General features: G+C 58.4%; 1 protein-coding gene across 6 annotated transcripts in view; it reads right to left on the bottom strand.

Annotated features, from left to right (window-relative positions):
- Window positions 1–21137, bottom strand: part of FOXP4 (forkhead box P4) — a 51024-nt gene that overhangs the window by 13662 nt on the left and 16225 nt on the right. For 4 of the 6 annotated variants that reach the window (XM_047797400.1, XM_047797403.1, XM_047797404.1 and 1 more), the window contains exons 2-5: window positions 19188–19428; window positions 6908–7003; window positions 1159–1281; window positions 534–620 (exon numbers count right to left, since the gene is read on the bottom strand). In XM_047797400.1, coding sequence (XP_047653356.1) covers window positions 534–620; window positions 1159–1281; window positions 6908–7003; window positions 19188–19412 — 531 coding nt within the window. In that variant the 5' untranslated portion in view covers window positions 19413–19428. Of the gene's footprint in view, window positions 1–533; window positions 621–1158; window positions 1282–6907; window positions 7004–19187; window positions 19429–20307; window positions 20395–21137 lie in introns of those variants that run through there. The other 2 variants (XM_047797402.1, XM_047797405.1) reach the window with 2 other exon arrangements.

Below are 21137 nucleotides of genomic sequence, written 5' to 3'. Positions count from 1 at the left end.
CACCATGGCCCAGATGAGTAGGGGGTGGAGGCTGGGAAGTTCTCTGGAGAGGTGGTGCAGGATATTATAAGAAACGACAGAAGTTAGGGCAGGATGAGGTGGGGGAGGGGGGGTGCCTCGGAGGATTTCCAGGGCTGGGCTGAGGTGCTGGGTCACTAAGAGAGGAGTGGGCAGGAAGAGGGCAGGGCAGGGCAGCAGGGGGTCATGAAAGGAGGACCATCACTCACACTCTCTCTCACCGCCCCTCCTCAGACAACACAGGGCACAGCCCTTCTCCTAATCGAATGAGGCGAGAAGGACTGAAGAAGGTTGGAGGGAATGGAGAAACGGGGGTCTCTGTCCCCCATGCCTCCGCTGCCCCATCCCCTCCCTCAGCCTTTCTTTCCTTTTTTTTTGTAGTATCCCCACAAGGCAATTCTCTCCTGGCTGCTTTGGGATTCCCAGTGTTGTCTAGAGGGCGGGGAGAGGGCGGGGTCTGCAGGTGTGTGGGGGGGTCACTTGAGGGGCACCTCCGGCCTTGCTCCAGCCCTTACCTCTTTGGGTTGCTGCTTCCCAGCCTGCTGTTGGGTTAGGAGTTGTAAGTGGAGCTGCTCCTGCTGCTTCTTGTAATATTCCTGCAGCTGGGAGTGGACAGCGGGTGGGAAGGGGTTAGCGCAGGCAGGGGATGGCCGACCCCAAAGCAACGCCAGCCCTCTTGTGGAACAGGTGTCCTCCAGGACAGCTGGGGAGAGGTCTGCTCTGAGACGGGTCCCTAAGCAGCCCCAGGATGGGGTGGAAAGGAGGGAAGGGGGAGGGGAGCTTTGCCCCACAGCCCGGAGCCCTCTGTCTCCCCGGTGGTTCAGGACAAGGTGCCTGGATGTCCTTTGTCCTTCCCGGGGTTTGGAGATACGGTGGGGCCTGCACACTGTGAGGGAGCATTGGCGGGGGTGGGGTGGGGGGTGAGGGTCTGCTGTGGGAGAGGCCTGACCTCTGACCTCTCCCCAGCTGTCCTGGAGGAATGCAGGCCAATCCAGCCTGAGCAGTCTCTCTGGTTTCTTTCTGCCACTGCTCTGGCCCGGGGTGATGTGGGTAGTAAACAGGGTGGGAGTGGGGAAGGCCAGTGCCTGGAGCGCCCCACCCTCCTCTCCCCGCCTCGCCAGCTGCCTGGGGGGCACTCACCTGCTGGAGCATGAGTGCTTGCTGCTGCTGGAGCAGGGCCTGCAGCTGTGGGGGCGACAGGATCTGTTGCATCTGCTGGGGCGTGAGCATCTGTGGCGACATCATAGCCACTGACACAGGCACCTGTGGGATTCAGGGCCCTGTGAGCCCGCTGGCTTCCACCTCACCCCAGGGAAAGGGGCGGGCATGCACCCAAGGCCCAGTCCCCGTGGCTCCTGAGTGAGCCTTCCCGGGCTCTCGTGCTGGCTCTGCCATCGGCTGGCTGTGTGTCCCTGGACAAGTGACTCACCTCCCTTGTTCTTGGTTTTTCTGCCTCTTCAGGTCACTGTGAGGGCTAATGAGTTAGTACTTAGAACAGGGCCTGCAGACAGCAAGTGCTTCTAAGGGTTGGCTGCTACTGTAGGATGCGCTCTCTCGACATGCTGGTCACGCCGGTCAGCAGGATCCATGCTTGGGAGGGTTTCTCCCCCAGAGATGGGGATGGGGGCGGGGGTGTGCCTAGCCGCTCCCGAATGCTGCTCAGTCCATTCCGAGAGCACTATCTACAAGGTGGGCCTGGCCAGTAGGGAAGTTTCGAAATGTGGCCCACGCAGTCTGAGGACCTGGACTTTGGCTCCACTCACATCATGTCGCAAACTTCCCCACGCCTATCTAGGTGGCACACAAGCCGACGTCTGGACAGTGCTGGGGGTGCCATCCCATGAGAGCCTGCAGGTGCAATCCCCTAATCAGGTCCAAGTGCAGGAGACAGAAGACCACACAGGGAAGCTGGGTGGGGTGGTAGTGGAGGCAGGCCGCCATCCCAGCTTGGCACTGAACTTGCCATGTGGCCTCCAGCAAGTCACCTGCTGTTTCTGGGGTGTCAGTCTCCTCAGCCATAAAACAAGGACTGGAGATGCCTCCTTCCAGCTGGAACAGGCACGAGGCCCAAAGTGGGGCAGCTTTCTATCCCCTATCTCCCCACCCCATCCCACAACAGGAGGCCTGGAGACGCTAACTACAGGCAAGAGGTTCAGGGAGAAGCATTATCATCATTCTTTTCCCCGTTACCACCTCCCCTGAAACTCCCGGGCTGTGCAGTCAGAGCCAGGGATGTCCAAGCTGCCACTCTGTCCTGTTGCGCCACGTTGGCAGGACAGGTGGCAATCGGCCACTGTCCATCACTCTCCCACCTCACTCCCGCGCCCCAGCAGAGTGCGGGCACGCAGCGGAACCTCACTAAGCGTGCCCCCTGAACTGAGTTACTTTCCCCCGAGATCAACCTTACTCCAGGGAGGGGTACTGGTGGCCCAGTCAGGAGAGGGGGGAGGGGGTGGCATCCTGCAGAGACTTGTCCTAGTCAGGAAGGGACAGGTTATGCCCCCAGGGGACTCCTGGACCCTTTCAGCTTCCCCCAGCCCCACACACGGGGCAGGAGAGGAGAATCCCTGGCAGGGGCGGGACTCAGCCTTAAGCCACAGTGAGGGAGTCCCCAGGCAGAGGAGCAGCGGGGGAAGTGCAATGGATCCAGCAACATCGTTAAGTCCCACTGCACCCCCTCTTGCCCCCCCCAAAACTAGAGGCTGAGCCCCAGCCCTGCACACCCCTCTTTTACCCTAGTCATCTCTGTATGAACCTCCCTGGAAAAGGCACCTTGCTTTTCAGCCCCGGCCACACCGTGTGGCTGAGGGCTCCGAGGGGCCTGTAATGCAGACCCTTAAGTAAGGCCAGGTCCATGTGCTCCACGGCTCCTGGTGCCCCACCGCCCTCACACCGCACTGCAGAGCAGGTCTTGAGAAGGGTTAGGAGAGCATGTGGAGAGACGGAACCATCAGGGGAGCTGACGGCGTCGACAACGCTGGAGATTCCAAAGGCCACCTCCCTCTTTCCAACTCTCTCCCGAGGGAGAAAGCCAGGCTGCAGGGCTGTGCCTGCCACTCCCAGCTCCTCTGGGAGTGGGGGGCAGACTATGGCACCGATCCACGCCCCCTCTTGCAGAGCCAGCCCATGCCCTCTGCTGGGTGCCCCTGAGGCAGCTGCCCACCTGATCCTTCCTTCGTCCTCCCATGGGGGCACCTGACACGTGGTGTCGAGCTCAGGGCCCTGGATTTCTGAGTCAGTGACCCAGGTTCTTGCCCGTGACATTGACTGTACTTTGAAATCACCAAGCCTCACTTTCCGCCTCTGCTCACTGGGGTTTGGGAGGCCTGCCCTCCCCGCTCCACCCAAAAGGATGCTGCTGAGGGCTGATGATATTCCAGGCGCCGGGCTAAGCCCTTGATGTGTCTTATCTCCCTGCATCCTCACAGCAACCCTGGGGTGAGCACAGGCATGGTCCCCGCTTGACAGACGAGGAAACCGAGGCCCGGAGGGACAGTGGGAGAAGGAGTGAGTCAAAGGGACATGTATGCCGTGAGATTCTAAAAAGGTAAAGAAAATCACTTTTTAAAACGTTCTGGATTTTCCTTTTCCCCTCTTCTCCTCCTCCCACCTCAGGCACACAAGGGCCCCTTCGGACCAAAGCTCTGGGCCTCCCATTCTCATGGCCGTGAGGACTGAACCAGAGGAGGTGGACAGAGCCCCCAGCCGGGGTGACTGAGCCCAGACACCCAGGAGAATCCTTCCAGGCACCAGGGGTGTGAGTCACAGCAAATGGCCTGCAGGAAAGGATGTGGCCTTTCCTTCCTTGGGGCTTTCCTACTGGGAGGCAGGGGAATGGAAGAAATGACCTTGGAAGGCCTCCCTGGCCCCTACCATTCCTGCCAAGTGGCCGAGCAGCTGGCCGGAGAGGCGGCTGCAGCAATCTGGACAGACTGCCGCATGTGGACTTGTCGCGAAAGTGGCCCTGTAGGGTCAAGGAAGGTCAGCGAGGTGGCTGCTGCTGGCTGAGCGCCTGACCTGGATGAGCCCAGCCCTTCCCCTCACGCCCCTTGGGGGTCCTAAGAACTGAGCTGGAGCTCCCCTGGTGTCCCCGCTGACCCCTTACCAGGCTAGGATGTGTCAGGATGGGCACCGTCAGCCAGTCAGCTCAGCGAGGCCCGTGAGTCACCATCTGGAGGGTGGCCAGGGCAGCTAAACACTTACAAAAGCCCTGGCAGTGTGAGGCCTGGGCAAAATGCCGACGGCTGCCTCCAGCCCCTCCCTCAGGGACCCTGCTCAGGCCTGGGGCCCTCCAACCACCATGAATACAGTAGGCTGACCTGGGAGAAACAGGGGTGGTACCTGACACAGGGGAAGCTTATTTGGAGGCCGAGAGTTGGGATGGATGCAATTTGGTGCCAGAATCAAGGACCCAGACGCAACCTCTTAAGTATGGGGTCTGGGGTCCCAGGGCGAGTGGGGAGACTAGGCCAGAGCTTAGCTTAGGTTAAACTCCCTTGCAAATGACCAGAAGATAGTCTGCAGTCCTGGCTGGAGCTGCAGCAAGAAAGACTGTGGTGAGACACCAAGAAGAACTTCCAAAATGGCAAGGGGGCTAAGATGAGACAAAGGCTGGGCACAGCCTGCCCTGGCCACCTTTCTGCCAAAACTCTCAGCTACCTGTGCCCTCTGTGCCTTGACCTCTCCCTGCAATCTCTAGGCTGGAGCCAGACCGAATCTGGTTTTAGAAAGTCTTCCAACGCTCCAAGAGAGGGATGGCGCACACAGCCAGGAGGTGAGTGGCAGGCAGTCCTTCCTTGAGTTAGGAAGCACAGCGGCATCCCACGGGGACCCCTGGAAAGGGGCTGCCATCCAGCTGCATCACCCACTTGATTCAAGCTCCAGATCCATGGAATGCACTCTCCCTTCTCCCCTCAGTAGCCTCGAGCTCACAGAAAGCTGATTCTAGGCCCTAGACCCCACTCGGGGATGAAGCCCCACTTCCTTGGAGCCTGCGAACCTAAGGGTGAGGGTGAGGGGCAAGGAAGCTATGCAGGGCTGGAGGAGGAAGAGAAAGCTCACCAGCTGGGGCTCCAAGCTCCTGGAGAGGTTCGGCCATGGCCCCAAGAACCGCCATCTCCCGGAGCCCAGAGACCCACGGGGCCAGGGCTCTGTAGGGGCTGCGGTTCACTACTGTGCTAAGCACGTGGCAGCATCACAGCGCAGGCACCCAAGTAGGAGTTCTGGAGTTGTCTGGGCTCCAGCCCTGGCTCTGCCCTTCGTTAGCAGTGTGACTCTGGACAAGCTGCTTAACCTCACCAGGCCTGAGTTGCCTCAGCTGCAACATGGGGCCCATAACAGCATCTAGCCCCGAGGATTAGATGAGACGGTGTTTGTCGACCACCTAGTGTTTGCCCCATGGTGATCACTCTGCCAGTGTTAAGGAGAGCTAAGTGTTTGCAGAGTGACCTTTTTTGTCAAGTGAGGTTTCTGGGATGGGGGTGGTCTCCTGAGGAATATTCCACAGCCTCCCTTCCTCCCCCACCTCTTTCAGATCTCCCCACCCCCACCCAGCTGCAAAGTCCTTCTCGATGCCTGACCTCAGTCTCCAACCGCCTGCAACGCAAGCTCCTTCGCTCTCTCCTGGGTCAGCAGACAGACCCTCTCTGGGTTGGGGGACATTCCTACGGCTCCCCGGCCCACCCCTCTCTGTTCTTGGAACGGGGTCCTAGGCTGGGCCCAGGGTGGAAAAGATTCAGAACAGCAGCCTGAGGACCACTTCAGATCCAGGGAGTATCGGGGGGCTCGTCCCCTAATTAGAAGAGACGCTGTCTTGACGCCAGGTGGGCATGAAAACCTTCTACATCATTCCAGTGCGAGATGTTGCTCTTCGGGAGTCTCCGAGACTCCGTCCTCCCCTCCCCGCCCCGCAGGCTGCTACCCCTCTTTGCCCGATTCCCCCGCCCTCGAGGGCTCTCCTGAGGTTGAAGACTTTGAAAAGGCGGCCACTGCTCAGCCCGGCTGTCCAGCACCTTCAACTTCTCCAAAGCACGTACGCTTGTTTTCCATAAAGCCCAGAGCAGCGGAATCTGCCTCGGGACAAAACCCAGCCCCGGGTCCTTCTCCTCCAGGCCCCCAGCTCTTGGCGGGGCCCCCCCCACCCCTCAGCACCCCATCCCCCAGGCTCCAGTGCTTCACGCCCAGATCGTGCTCACCCTTCCTCCCTTAGATAAACTTCCTTTCAAAGCCCCGCTTAATCCTCTCCCCAATTCCGCGCCTCCCCCACTGCCGGGCCAGGGGGAGGGAAGCAGGCGGCCCGGAGCTGTGACCCACCCTGACTCAGACTGCAATTCTCCCAAGTTCTTTGTGATACAAAAGGTAAACAGAAGGCCTGGCTTACCCCCCGCCCCTCACCCCATCTCCCCTCCCCCAGCCAGCCAGATGGGCTGGCTCGCTGGGGGGGAGGGGGAGGGGGAAAAAGGGCAGATTGTGCAAAGGAAAACAAAAGAGACAGAGAGACATCAAGAGACAGGAAACGAGAGGAGACAGGGTTAGAGGGTGAGAGACAAAGGGGGGGGAGCGTGGTGACCTCAGCAAATGAGAGAGCCTGGGAGGGGAGGCAGAGAGGGAGGGGCCGAGGGACCCAAAGGGCCAGAGCAACTGGTAATGAAGACGTGCCCAGGAGAGACGCCGCGGGCAGAGCCAGGCTCCAACTCTGAGCCACAGATGCCAGGCCCTGCAGGAGGAAGGCCAGGGCACTCAGGTGCAGGGCAGAAGGTGGGGGTCCCTGTACCCAGTGCAGTCCCTTCTCTGGCACCGGGACCGGCCAGAGGAGGTGTCCAGCCCAGTGCTTCTCCTCTATGCCAAGCCCACCCTCCCAGGCCCCAGCACCGCGGGGCGCCCTTCTCACCTGCACGGCAGAGGCCGACTGCTTGCTGTCATTGTTCCCGGGGGAGCTCAGGCCGGAGGCCTGCTGCAGCAGGAACTGCCGGGCCACCTGGAGAGCCTGCAAGACAGGGCGAGTCAGAGCTCAGCCAGCTCCAGCAGAGGTGGGGCGCAGGGGTCAAGGCGGGATCCTGGATTCGAGGAGCACTTGGAGAGAACAAAGGGGAGGAGGCCAGGGTCAGGGGGAAGGTCCTGGGGGGGTGAGTGAGAGGGTCGGCCTGGGCTGGGGGTAAGGATAAAAATAAAAGAAGGAGTCACGGAGAGGAGCTGCCAGGGGGATCAGAGCCTCTGCAGGGATTCACTCTGGGGCCTGGTGAGGTTTCGCTGGGACTCCATGAGGGGGCAGCAAAGGGAAGGGTCGGTGGTCTAACAAGGACCCAGGAGAAAGCAGAGCCGTCGACTCAGGGTATTAATAATGGGGACTATTTATTGAGCATCTACTATGTGTCAGGCACTTTCCAGGCAAGATCTCATTAATCCTCTTCTTGGAGGGCATGAGGTAGGGATTATCAGTCCCATTTTGCAGATGAGGAAACTGAGTCTCTAAGAAGTTAGGTGATATGACCAAGATCACACAGCTAGGAGAGACGTCAGAGCCAAGATTTGAGGCCAGGAAGCCTGGCTCCAGGGTTCACCTGCCTGGCGAGGTGGTGGGTCTGGGGCCTGGGGGCCTTGCATTCACTTGGGATCAGAGCACAGTTGGGAGAAGGAGGGTGCAGTTTCAAGGTCAGAACTGTGTGGCTTGGGGGTCCAGAGACAGCGCCTCGTGGCCCTGGGGGGATGTGACCAAGTTCTGAAGAGAGTGTGGGGCCCCTCAGTGAGTTACGCCGACTGCAGGGCCACAGGGGCTTAGATTGGGCTCTGAGCTGGTGGGCTCACAGGAACAGGAAGTACGTGGAGTTTGTAGGAGGCGCACCTCTGGCCAGTCAGTGGGCCTGGGAGGTGGGCGGACTGCGAGAGGTCAGGTGGGAGGGATATTCAGAGGCGGGGATGTGGGTACCTGTCCTGAACCCACATTCCAGGAGCACAAGACCTGTCTGCCTCCAGGTTCCTCAAAGACCTCATTGGGGGCCAGAGCAGAGGTGCCTCCCGGCCTTTGCCAGGGGCTGTGGCATCAAGCAGACCTGGGTCTGAAGCCCAGCTGTGCCACTGACCGGTGACGTGACCTTGTGCGAGTTATTCCCTATCTGTGTTCCAGTCTCCTCATGTGCAAAACTGGGTCACTACCCATCTCTGAAATACGAACGGAGGTTAAAGGACCGACGTTTGGCACTTTGTGGGCATCGAGAGTGTCCACTCCCTTCCCTTCTCATGAATCCCTCTGTCACCTCCTCCAGCCTCTGCTCAGTGCACCTACTAAATGAAACAGGTGCCACCTACGGCTCCTCGCACCTCCCCCCACCCCGTCTGTCCTCCGGTGGACTTCCACTCCTGCCCACTGCAAGCAGCACCAAGGCGGACCTGGAGGTGGGACGCGGAGGAACTCACCCTCCCCCGCCTCTCGGCAAACATGGGCACCTCTGTGTCCCGAGCACCCACCCGCCCTCTGCAGCCCTTTCACTTTACAGCTGAGCCTCCCCAGACTTCAATGTGGTTTACTTAGGATGGTACCAAAACGCACCCTGCGGTATCTACGGGAACATGGCCCAGGCAGACCTGGAGTCCAGATTAGCATGCTCCCCACCAGCGCCCCAGGTGATCACTCCCCCCTTTCCCTGGACCTCACACTCCTAAGAATGGCCTGGGCCGGGGTTGCTTCTCTTCAAGTTTCACAACGGAAAGCAGAAATCTGACTTTTCTGAGTTAAGTGCTCTGCGCAGCTGTGCGAGGGGGTGTGGGGTGAGGGGAGGAAGGGAGGTGGCCTGGTGGTCATCAGGAAGGGGACTGCCTGCCTCTATGTGCCTCGTTTCTAGTGACCATCCCCCATCTAGGTCTAATGACATGGGCTGGACAGATGCTCTTGGTCCCCCAAAGGTGGAGGTGGGGTACAGGGGTCAGGGGGCAGAGGGCAAGGTGGGAGAACAGGATGGCTGGGGGGGGTGTGCTGGCAGACCCGGGGACCCAGCGGGGACACTGGTCAGGGTGGGGGGAGGGGAGCCACACAGATCCTGGGGAAAGTTGTGGGGCGACCCTGCCGTCTCCTGGTGGGGACTGTGGTTGGGGCAGGGCGGGCGGCGGCGGCGGGGGGTGGCGGGGGGGCTGTACTCACTCCTCACTAACTCTTACTCTGTGGTCCCCTGGAGCATGAAATTACAAGATTTACAGGAAAAAAAATGACAGGCCCTCAGCCCTCAAACACCCCCCCCCATCCTCCTCTCACTCTAGGCCTTTCCTCCCTGTTAGGCCAGATGACAGGGGACCAGGTGCGAATCTGGCCTGGCCTCCCTCCCCTCGCCTCGCCTCCCAGTCTTTCCTGTGTGCCAGGAGCCATGCTAGGTGATGAGATACAGAGAACGTGGCCCTGACCCAGGGCTCAGGGCCTAGCGCTGAGATGAGACGCCTGCCAGAGGCTGAAGTGGAGGTGGGCTGGGCACCAGCACCGGAGCCCTGACCATATGGACGAGGAGGGTGAAGCATGGTCCAGAAACAGTGACCCCCACATACAACAGATGCCTGAAATGGCCAGTGAGTCTGGGGACCTTAAAACCATTTCCCGGGGCAGAAAATCGAGTTGTCTTGGGAGTAAGTAGCCAGAGCGATTGGAGGAGGCTGAGGGGTCCGCTACTCCAGGCACTTCATTCATTCATCCTTCAACCATTCATTTACTCACGTTCTCAGACGCCCACCACGTACTGACTTGGAGAAGATAGGGAGGCAACCATGAGCAACACAAGCTCATTTCTTGGGATTTGCTTTCAGCCCAACCCTGACCCAGTTTGGCTCTTCACACCACCTAAAGAGGCATCCAGGGCTGGGGGTGATGGGCTGTGGGTGTGGGGCCCAAGCTCCCCTCCGGAGACGGCCTGGACATGTCACTGACTGCTCAGGGCACGGCAGCGCTGCTCCATCCTCCCCTCTGTCTCGCCCCGCCCCCAACATCTGGACCCCTGGCCAGGGAGGTGCTCTGGAAGGAGGAGCAGGATGGGGAAGGCCCTCCAGCCCAGGATGTCCTCCTCCAGGGTGGTCACCCAAGGGATCAGGGAGGTATGAGACTTTCCAAAGCCCCATCCGAGTCACACCCACTGCTCTGGCACACCAGGCATGTGTCTACACTGCCTGCCAGGGCTGGACATATCACTGGACTACCCACTGAGAGCCATGGGAAATGACCTGCGCCCCCCCGCCCAACCCTCAATATACGCAGCCCCATGTTCCCTGCTGATGCCAACCAGATCACAGCCTGGGGCTGACAGTCCCAGCCATCAGCACCCACAGACACTCTCGTGAAATAGATTTCAGTCTGGGCTGAACATGGAGGCAGGCCCAGGCTGGCAGAGAGTTTAGAAGCGAAGCTATCACTTGTATAGTGCCTGGCAGTTTTCAAAGCACATCTACAAACATTTGGTTGAAGCTTCCCAACTTTTGAGCTTGCCAGGGCAGGTGTCATGGGCTCCATCTGACAGACAACTGAGGCCCAAGATCCTACGGTTAGGAAGCTGAGTCCAGACACCTCTGGTCGCCCAGCTGCCCTCCAGCCCAGGGAGGGGCTGTCCTAAGCTCAGGAACAGTCTGGTGAGGCTGTACCTCCACCAACTCTCCCGTGCTTTCAGCTGGCTGGATGGGAAGAGGAGGTGGAGAAAGGCATTTAAAATCCCACCAGGGAGAAGGCAGTGGAAAACCAGGAGCCACTGGCCTCTTAGACCTCATTTTCCTCCTCCTTTCACCCCTTAGACTGAAAACCAAATGCCCGGCTCTGTGGTTTAGGGAGTAAGTTTAGTTTTCCTCTAAAGGAGGCAGTACCGGTCCATTCAGAGCCTAGACCCTGGTCAAAGAGATCTGGATCCAAATCCTGGCTCCACCAGATACTGGGTGACCTTGAGTAAGTCACTTCACTGCTCTGAGCCTCAGTTTCTTCCTCTGTAAAATGGGGATAGCCCTGCAGTCGGCTCCCAGGTTTGCTGGGACAGTGGACATGGGATATTTGGCACAGTGCGGGCACCCAGTGGGTCCGGAATGGACATCAACTCTTGTGACTGTGATTATCATCCTTGACCTTCCCGGGCAGCTCCTGGTCATCTGCCCAGTGCCACACCGGAGGACTTGTGAACCAACCCCTCTGCCATCTACAGCCACCCCATCCTCTGCAGCCTAGGAAGTCAGTCTCGTTAACGCAACCGAACTCTCCCCCCACTACCCATTCAGAAGTCATTAGCAGGATCTCCACAATTAGGAACAAATGGCTTATAATCGATGGCACCCAGGGAGAGCATGGGGGGCTGGTGCAGGGGAAGGGATGAAGCTGGAGCTTTGAGAGCAACCGGGAACTGCTATGAAAAGAAAAACAAGTCCTGGGGCAGAAGGGTCTCATTTGTGGACTGAGCCCACACCCTCATTTCTTTTTCTTTCTTTCTTTCTTTTTTTTTTTTTTGCCTTTTGGGCCACACCTGTGGCATATAGAAATTCCCAGGCTAGGGGTTGAATCAGAGCTGCAGCTGCCGGCCTACACCACAGCCACCGCAACTGGGGATCTGAGCCGCATCTGTGACCTACACCACAGCTCACAGAAATGTTGGACCCTTAACCCACTGAGCAAGGCCAGGGATTGAACCCGCATCCTCATAGACACTAGTTAGCCACGCTGGCAACTCCCCACACCCTCCTTTCCAGCTCAGAGACTTGAGGGGAGGCAGCGAGGTACAGGGCAGTTTACGGGTTCTTTCTCCAGGTTAGAGGATGCCAGGCCTGTGCTGGGGTCCCTGCTGTGTGTGTATTCGGGAGGGCAGGGATGTGGTGCTCAGAGAGACAAGCTCAAAGGGCTGAACTTGGTGAACTGAGAAGCAGCATCACGCAGACAGATCACAGACCTGGCGAGGTGGAGTGTTAGAGGGTATCTCGCCTAGTGTTTTCCAAATTGCTGGCTGTGATCTAATGGTGGGTCACGATATCAATGTAGAAGGTCAAAAAATTAGGAAAATTTGCCTGCACACATGCAAAAACATCAGTTGCTAGGTAAGCAAAAGTATTGCTTCATGAAACCCTGTGTGCTAGGGCTCCCAGTAAAAGGTATTTCTTACTGTAGCTTGCAAGCAAAAAGGTTTGCAAAACACTGATCTAGTTCGCTTTACCGATAAGGGAATGGAGACCTGGAGAGGGGCAGTGATGCGGCCACAGTCACACCGTGTCAGAAGCAGAACCTGAATCTCTAGACCTGACTTGGGGCTCTGCACCATGAAGGGCAGGGTGGAGGACCCCTCCCCAAAGCAAATTCTGGTTTAATGTGGATAGTGGTGAACGACAGACAAAGAAACCCCCAACAAACGCCCCCCCCCCCCCCAAAACCACCCAAATATCTCTGGTCTGCATCTAGCTAATTTTGGCAAAATCAGGATCTCCACTGTCTTGATAACTAATTTCAACTGGGACTGGCTAGATTTAGGGGGAGGGGCACTAGGAGGATGTTTGGGGGGGGCTGGCCCATCCCAAATGTGAAAAGCACCCTCAGGAAGGCCCGTCACCTGTCCCCACCCCTGAAGAATGTGACTTTTGCTCATTTGTGTATAATTCAGCCAGTATTTATGACGCCCCACAGGGCACTTGCACTGTCTGAGACTCTGGGGGTGCGGATATTTGCCTAAACGGGGTGGGGGTGGGACACACATTCTAACGGGTTATATGAGACAGACGCTGCAGCAGAGAAGTGGGCTGGAGACACAGTGGACGCATCAGGCAGGGGACGGCTGGCTGGTTACTTAGGTTGTGTGGCCTGGCAAGACCTCTCCAAGGATCATTTCGGATGAGGGGGTTATTCTTTCAGGGGAGGAAGGTGCTGGGGCGAGAGCCCAGACGTGGGACGAAGCTTGGTGCTTTATGAACGAAAAAGGCCAGTGTGGCCAAGCTGAGTGGTCCAAGAGGAAGTCCCAGGGGTGAGCAGCAGCCAGAGCACAGGGACGATGGCTTGTCACTGTCTCCCATGCGTGAGGACGAATGGCTGGAGGGGGTTAAGCAGGAAGTGATGATCTCTGAGAGTAGATACCTAACCCACTGCCAGTAAACAGTAGGTGCCCAATAAGTACTTGTTGCCTTGAATTAAACGAGAAACATCTCTCCATCCACCCCTTGAAATACAAGTCCTCTGGGACCACAGTGTGGAGGGAAGGGGTGCAAGGAGAGGGGTCAGAGGCCAGCGGCTTCAACCACGGAAGGGACTGACCTGGGGAGCTCCAGGTTCTCCACCAGCCAGGCTTTGTCCTCCAGCAAAGAGACATAAAAATGAAATTACACAGGGAAGGGGGGCAAGGAAGATGGGGGAGAGGAGGCCATAAAACCCCCGAAGTGATTCTACACCTTTTTCCCTTGGAAAAAAAAAAAAAAAGCTTTTTGGAAAAGGCCGTAAATTTTTTTTACACCAACCTCGTAAAAATGACATCGGCACATTCTCAAATTAGAACCATTAAAATGAAAACCAGCAAGGCACAGACACCGACAGGCCCACGTGGGTGGGAGACGCAGAGTCCGGGTGTGCAGCCCAGTTTCAGGACCCCTTCCCCACCGCACGTCCTGAAAGTGCCTCCTCTCCAAAGAAGGGAATGAAGAGATGAGCCACGTGGTGCAGAAGGGGGCAAGGCCCTCCGGAGGGGCTCCTTCCTGCTCTCTCTTTGCACCCCCAGTGGCACTGGTGCAGCCCCAGGCCAGCCAGCAGCCCCTCTGGGCCAAAACCAGCTCCACCAGGAAGGCACCGCAGTGCATGTGGGAGGGAGCCGGGCAGTGCGGGGCCAGGGCTGCGGGCGTGGGGCTGCTCCATGTCCCCTTGGTCCCCTTGCTTTCGGCTCGCCACCCTGCCGAGCGAGTCCTTCAGAAGAAGGTCTGGCCCCAGGTCCGGGTTCAGAACCAGTAAACCCAGCCGCCGCCACAGGGGCTGTTAAGTGGGGCTGCGGGGGGGCCTGCAATTCCCGCCCCTCGGACTCCCACGGGTGCTCCTCAGAAGGAAGGCGCTCCTGCAGGAGACGACCAGGCTCACCACCAGGGAGGGGTGGCCCCACTTCAATCCTTCACCCTCAGAAGAGGCAACATTGGCCCGCCTTCCCCCAGTTCTCCCCTCTGTCCCCCAGCCCCTATCAGTGGGGACAGAGAACTCTGGTAGAAGAGGAGGGTGAGAGAGGGAAAGGGGGTGTTAGGGTCCCCCATCAGAAGGGAAGCCTGGAGCTGGGGGCTGGCCGTGCCTGGCCCTGGGGCCCTCTCTTCCACCTTCCCCCCACCCCCTTGGGGAAACTTCCCTTTTTTGCTGGACTAAAGAGGCAGACACACAAACATAGTGGCCTTTGGCTTAGGAACCTGAGAGGGAGACAAGGGGGGTAGGGGGGGTTAGGCCTGCTCCCCTGCCCCATCCCCTCACCTGCCCCAGGTCCCAGATGGGACAGAGTGGTTGGAATCAGGGACTTCGCCCAGGAGAACTTTCCATGAGAACTTTCTCGCCCAGGAGAACTTTCCATGAGAACTTTCTAAGTCCTCTTCTGAGGAGTTTCTGCCCCCGGTTCTTCCCTCCCAGCTCCCAGCACCTCCTGGGGAGGGGCTCTTTGAAGGGAAAGAAAAAGGGGGTTCAGGGGAATTTGGAAGAACAGAACTTGGGGCGTGAGGGTGGGAGTCCCAGAGACTGAAGAAAAGGGCCCCAGACCCGAGGGCTAGAGGCGGCTGTTGACCGTGTGTGTGTGAGCTGGAGGGGGTGCCTGTGTAAACTCACCTCTGAAGCCCCCCCTTCCCACGCTATCCCCCTCAAGAGCTGGGGCTGAGGAGAGCCAGATGGGGGAGGAAAACAAAAATCTCTTCCATTCTTCTTGTCCCCCCTCGCCCGACTCCCGGACACTGCCCCCCCCACTTCTATGGAGGGGGTGAGTTTGAAGCTCATTAATGCAGAGTCCCCCAACCATTTTGAATCTCCTCACAGGATGTGAGCAGGGTGGGATTTGGCCCCGGTTGCCAGGGCAACTGTGGTGGGAGTTCCCAGACGCTAGGCAACCCTCCCGTGACCCTCGCTGACCTGTCACCCCTGCAACCGGAGGACAATAGGAGCGCAGGCTCTAGAGGCCCAGGACGCCTTTCAGCCCAGCCGCTGGCAGCTCTGCCCACCCCCACCCCGCTGGCCCAGTCCTCCCGGCCCCAAGTCTAGCGAGCATCCAGCCCCAGTCCCCCAAACCTCCCCAGGCCCTCCACCTCGCCTCCCCAAAGCTGCCCTCCCATCAGGGAGCCCAAAGGCTATTTGCAGGGTCCCCTGGGGAAACTCCTTGCCCTGGGAACATTTTCATACAGGTGAAAGCAGATTAGGAGAAAATGCAAGGGCGATGTTCAGAGAAAAAAAGCCATCCTAAAGGGGAAATATTGGGGGGGGGGGGCGTTTATGGAGGAAGGAGACCTTGTCCTGGCGACAGGAGGGAGGAAGGGGACTGCTGAGCAGCTGGCATGCCTCCTGGGTCCAGGGCATTCTTTAACCACAGCTGGGTATAAAAGGAGGTTTGGGGCATGTTTGCTGAGTGAATGCGGGTTCCAGGGCCCACAGCCCTCACTATGCCTGGGGAATGCCCAGGTGACTGGAGACCAGCTGAAAGCCCCAAGGACAGAGTGGAGGTGGTGTCACTCACCAAAAAGGGGGTGGGGAGGAGGGAGAGGGAAGCTGGGGCCCTGACTGCTGAAATGGGGCAGCCAGTCAGGGACCCTGTCTCTAGTCAGCCGGGGCCTGGCAGTCCAGCCCTGCACCCCCCCCCCCACTCCCCCGCAGCCCCCTCTGTTTAAACAAGCTCCCGGCCTCCTGTTGCATGGATACAGGCGCCTGCTCTGGAACCAGAGTGACGTGGCTGCCCTCTTCAGCACTGTTTGTTTCAGCCTAAAGTCCTGTCACCAGCCTGACTTCTGACTCGCCCTGTTTATCTCTCTCTCTCTCTCCTCTGTCAGCTCATTACTCCCGAAGGCCAAGACTGCATTTCCAGGGCTTGTTTATCCAGCGCAGAGGGGCAGGGACGGACAGACAGACGGACAAGGAGGAGGGACCAGGGCACTGCCCACAGACCCCCTCCCACCCTCGCCTCTAAAGTAGCCACTTAGGGCAGCGGCCAGTGGTGCTCTTGTTGTTTTAGGGGCTCTTTTAGGTCGGGAGTGGGGTGCTCTCGTTCAGGCACCCACAGTGTCTTATTTAGCACCTACTAAGCCCAGGCCTCACTCCCTCCATTTCCCTCGGATGACAGCGAGTGTGGGAGGAAGGAGCTGGGCCCTGGACCAGAAACCGGGAGACCTGAGGTCTAGCTGTAGCCTTTCCCACGTCCCCTGGACACATCCGTGCTGCCTGTGGCTGCTCCCTCATCTGTGATATGGGAATAATAATACCCACCTCCTGGGGATGGTGAGGCGATTGAACGACCCTTCGTGAAAGACCCAAAGCACCAAATAGAGGCAAGGTATTTGTTTGTCCCCATCTGTTTGTCCTCAAAGGACTTCCTGGTCGGGGTGGAGAGCAGGGAGGTGCTTACTGGGCCTGGCTCTACCCCACAAAGAGTCAGAGCCACTTTTTGTGGGGGGAACAGAAGGTGTCACCTTGCAGCTCCCCCCAAAGCCTCCCTCTTAGGTTGGAGGTGGAAGGACAGCCCACAGGCCATTTCCTTTTAATTGAACATTTTGTAATTTTAATTTTGCAGAGTTCTTTTCATAGTATGGAGCCAAGGAGACTTTTTTTTAAGTTTCAAATATTTTCCTTGGCCCTGGGCACGACGCCCATAGTGAGCCCAAATGGATAAAACAGCCCTCCCTCCGCCTGCCTCCAAGCCTCCACCCCAGTTTATTTGTGAAACAGATATAGGATTTTCCAGGACTTTGGGATATTCCCCAAAACAAACAGGGATAACTGGAACGTGGAGGAGAGATGGGAAAATGCGGCTCGAGTGCAACATCGAACAGAGAAACCTGATGCGTACAGAGAGGCCTGACTTTCCCTCCCCCCTTATCCTGATTATCTGTGTTCCCTCCTTAAATAATTTTTTTAAAAAAACTTTCCTGGTTCAGTACCCACCCCCCCTCTCCCCCACCCAGATTCAGAATGTTCCACAGCTGTCTGTACAGAGGTGCAGGAGGGGAGGAGTTCTCACCCACACAAAATGGGTGGCCCTGGAGATTTCTGATGGGAGGTGTTTTGCTATTATTTTCAAAAAGGGTAGGGTCCTGCCCTTCGACCTTCTCTTCCCAGTAGATGGCACAGACTCTGGAGGTCTCATCATCAGAGAACCTGCTTAGGAGAGCTTGGGAGATGCCAGCAAACTCCCAAGGACCATCTCCCCAGGGAAAGGAGACCAGCCCTTTCTGCTTAAGTTTCCACTGTTTGCAGGAAGAAGGGATTTTAAAAGTCCTCCACTCTGTTCGCATCTGTAGAGACCCGTCAGCGTGTATAGTGATTTCACGCCCAAACTGCATCTGAGCCTAACAACCCCTGTACTTTAGGCACCAAGGAGGCTAAGGCTCAGGGAAGCCAGGACCTAAGGACCGGCCAGCTGGGGGCCACTGCTCCCTGCTGGGCAGCTTCACTTTAACTTTTTTTTTTTTTGGTCTATTTAGGGCCGAACCCATGGCACATGGAGGTTCCCAGGCTAGGGGTCTAATCAGAGCTATAGCTGCCAGCCTACACCACAGCCACAGCCATAGCAGATCCTTTAAACCACTTAGCGAGGCCAGGGATCGATCCCACACCCTTGTGGATAGTAAGTAGTGGGATTCTTAACCTGCTGAGCCACAACAGGAACTCCCACTTTAACATTCTTGAGAAGGTCCAGGCCCCAGGGACCCTGTCTGTGCCCTCCCATTCTAGTGGACACTAAGGCCAGGGGCAGGGGAGAGCAGCCCTCCCAGAAAGTGAAGTGGGGCCAGGGGGCTTGAGATCATGGAGCTTAGAGCAGTCTCAGAAATGCCCAAGGGTACTGACTGCTGCGAAGGGGCAGCCTGAGACTTAACCTGCGTTTGTTTGGTTCCTGCATCAGTGCTGGCTGACCAGCTCAGCGCAGAGGGCAGGGGGTTGGGCTTCTGCTGGTTCTGCCTCTAGTGCGACCTCAAGCTTTATGGAGTGGGGTGGGAAAGGGCCTCTCTGGGGCTATGGAGTGGGGGGAGGAGCCCCAGGAAGAAGCTAGAGGAGAGCATGAGGGCAATGTGGGCACACACGCATCTGTGCACATGAGATGGGGGCGGGGCACGGGGGGGGGCAGGTACATGCAGAAACCAACTTTTCCGCATTCCTAGGAGAGCCCCCAAGGGGCAATGCCACCAGCGGCGATTCAAGGAGCAGAGTCAAAGGAGAGAAGGAGCATCCCAAGGCCAGGGCTGGCTGGGCCGGTTCTCCTGAACTTGTCAAGCATGATTCTCCCTTTTCCTCCAGGTGAGGCTGGGACCTGGGGCCCCTGCTCTGTCATAACCCAACAGGGCTCCCCACCCTAAGGCCTCTCAATGCTCAGAGAGACTGGTCTTGAACTCCTGAACTCTAGGGTGGGAACGATGGAGGGGGAAGAGAGAAGGGGGACAGACAGGGGTTCCCAGTCTGAGCCCTAAAAATGGAGGCCTGCCTCTGCCTACCGCTCTGGGACTTTTCCCAGCTGCCTTGACCACTGGGGCCTGGAAGTTTAATCTCTACCGTTTGGACCAGGGGCCCAGGCAGAGGTGGAGGGGGGGAGTGTCACTGTACAATAAACTGAGGAGAGCAAGGTGTGTCCCGCCTGCTCCCCTTCCAGGGCACACCCAGGGCAGCATCTCCCTCCCCCAACCCAGTTTGTTAACTTAGCCAGAGCGCAGGCAGGTGCCGCCCACCCCAGACGATGCCCTCCAGCCTGCTGCCCAGGCATCTGTCGCCCCTCTGGGCATTCCTGAGACTGTTCTAAACTCCGTGATCTCAGCATACCCCCACCCCGCCGCACTTCTCTTTCTGGGAGGACGGCTCGCCCCCCTGCCTAAGTATCCACTAGAATGGGAGGGTGTGGAGGGGGTCCTGGGGGCTGGACCTTCTTAAGAGTGTGAGGGAGGCTGCCCAGCAGGGGAGCGGTGGGCCCCAGGTGGCCAGGATGTGGCGGGAATAGCCCTGGCGAGTCCTCTAAGCCTCAGGGTTGCTGGGGAGGGGCGCCAGCTCCTACCTGTTGCTGCTGGAAGTGCAGCAGCTCCGCAGGGCTCATCTCGCCGTTGCTGTCTGCGCCGGGAGCCGTGTCCCTGCCCGCACCGCCTCCAGCAGTGCCCGCGGCCCCGCCACCACCACCACCACTGCCACCGCCGCCGCCATCGACCTGCCCAGAGAGGCTGCCCACGCCGTTCTGACCAGACGGAGCCGACCTGATTGTCTCCGAGGCGGATTCCACCATCATGTCGCTCTAGCGGGACCTGGAGGCGGAGGAGAGACACATGGGGGAGGGGCCGAGGCTTGAGGCTGGCCGGGTAGGGCAGGTTCCACCTGGGGCAGGGGGCAACAAGCGATGCCCCCTCAACACCCCCATCCCCAAACAAGACAACCCCCACCAAGTCCTGGGATGTCTCCTCCCTCTCAACTTCCTGGAGGCTAATCACCGGACCCCTGTTGGGGTGCCAACCGTCCTAATGTCACCTACCCCCAGGGCCAGGCAAGGGACAGCTTTAGAATGAAGCTGAGGCTGCCCCACTGCCTCCCTCCCCCCAAAAACTACCAGCATAGGGGAGAGGGAGGAGGGGCAGGGAACCTGCAAGGACTTAAAAGCAGATGAACTCTTCCTTGGGAACCCGGATATAACCCCCCCCAACTGCCCCGCAGATGGGGAGTTCCCCAAGCGCAGTGCCTCCCCCCTCCTGGGACAGAACAGGAAAATGGCTGCCATCTGCCCAGCACCAACTGGGCACCAGACCCTCAGCTGAGCCTGGAGCTGTGCGGGAAAGACAGCCAGTGGTCCCACTTCTCTGACCTTCCACTCCAAGTCCCTCAGAGCAGCACCTGGCCCAGAGCAGACACTCAGTAGGATTCACTGGCTCTACAGGCACCGAGAGTGGCAGGAGATTGTTATTGCTGCCTGATTTTATAGACGGGGACTTGGAGGGCCCAGAGGTTCTACCCAAGGCAGAGTCAGGGCCCGAATCCTTTGTCTTCCCCCACCTCCCCAACTGCCTCTCAAGGAGTGGCTGAAACAAGCTCAGAGGGAGGGAGGGGACTCTGGGACCGTCCCGGCCAGTGAGGAGACGGCCTGCACGTCCTTCTACAGCCCCTGGGAGCTGCGCGGTCTCAGGGGCTTGTACCCATGGACGGGGCTGCAGACGGTGGACTGTAGTATTCAGAGCTGCCTCAAAGTCTGAGGTCTCCGGCAGTCCCCAAAGCCACGGCACCTTGAGACAAACACAGATTTCAGCCAAACAGGACACGGTTGCTGGCTCTCCACCCCTGATCTTTGACAGGAGTCTTAAACTCCCTAAACCTCAGTTTCTTTGTCTGTAGAAGTAATTGCTTCTGGCCCGGGAGTCCTGTGACGAGTACATAAAATGGCAGACACAAACCGCTTGGCAGAGCAAGTGCCAAGAGTGATCAGTGGCTGCCCCACCCGCCCTGTGGGTGAGGGTGAAGACCCTGGGCTCAGGGAGGTCAAAGACTGGCCAGGATCCCACAGCCATCAGGCAGTGGAAGCCGGCGGGTGTTCTTTCCTCCCTTCGGCCTTGGCAGAGCCCACGACCACATGGGGTCCCTGACTCAAGAGAGGTGGAGGAGGGCCTTCATAGAGAAGCTGCTGGAAGAGACTGGATTAATCCTCATTCCTTCTCCACGGAGGCAAATTCTCTGTTGCTCTGGAAGAACTCGCTCCTCACTCTACTGGACCACTTGCTCTGTGCTTGTCCCTGCTGTTAGCAGAGCTGAGAGGACAGTGAGAATATGGGGCGGGGGGCAGGCAGGGCAAAGCACTGCTTAGGGCCCATGGGGAGGCCACTAGTTCACGTGCCTGCCACATCTCCCTGCTCTTCTGACCCCAGGGGTCTCTGCCCCAGTGGATCTGTGTGGCCTCCTGGGTGACCCTGTGCTGCCGGAGTGTCCCCTGTCTGTGCATTTCTCTGCATTCCCAAGGGCTTGTCCCTCCTCC

The sequence above is a fragment of the Phacochoerus africanus genome, chromosome 9 (genome assembly GCF_016906955.1).
Source record: "Phacochoerus africanus isolate WHEZ1 chromosome 9, ROS_Pafr_v1, whole genome shotgun sequence".
NCBI lineage: Eukaryota > Metazoa > Chordata > Mammalia > Artiodactyla > Suidae > Phacochoerus > Phacochoerus africanus.
Note: the sequence above shows the minus strand (reverse complement) of the source record. Positions and strands in the feature narration are given on the sequence as shown.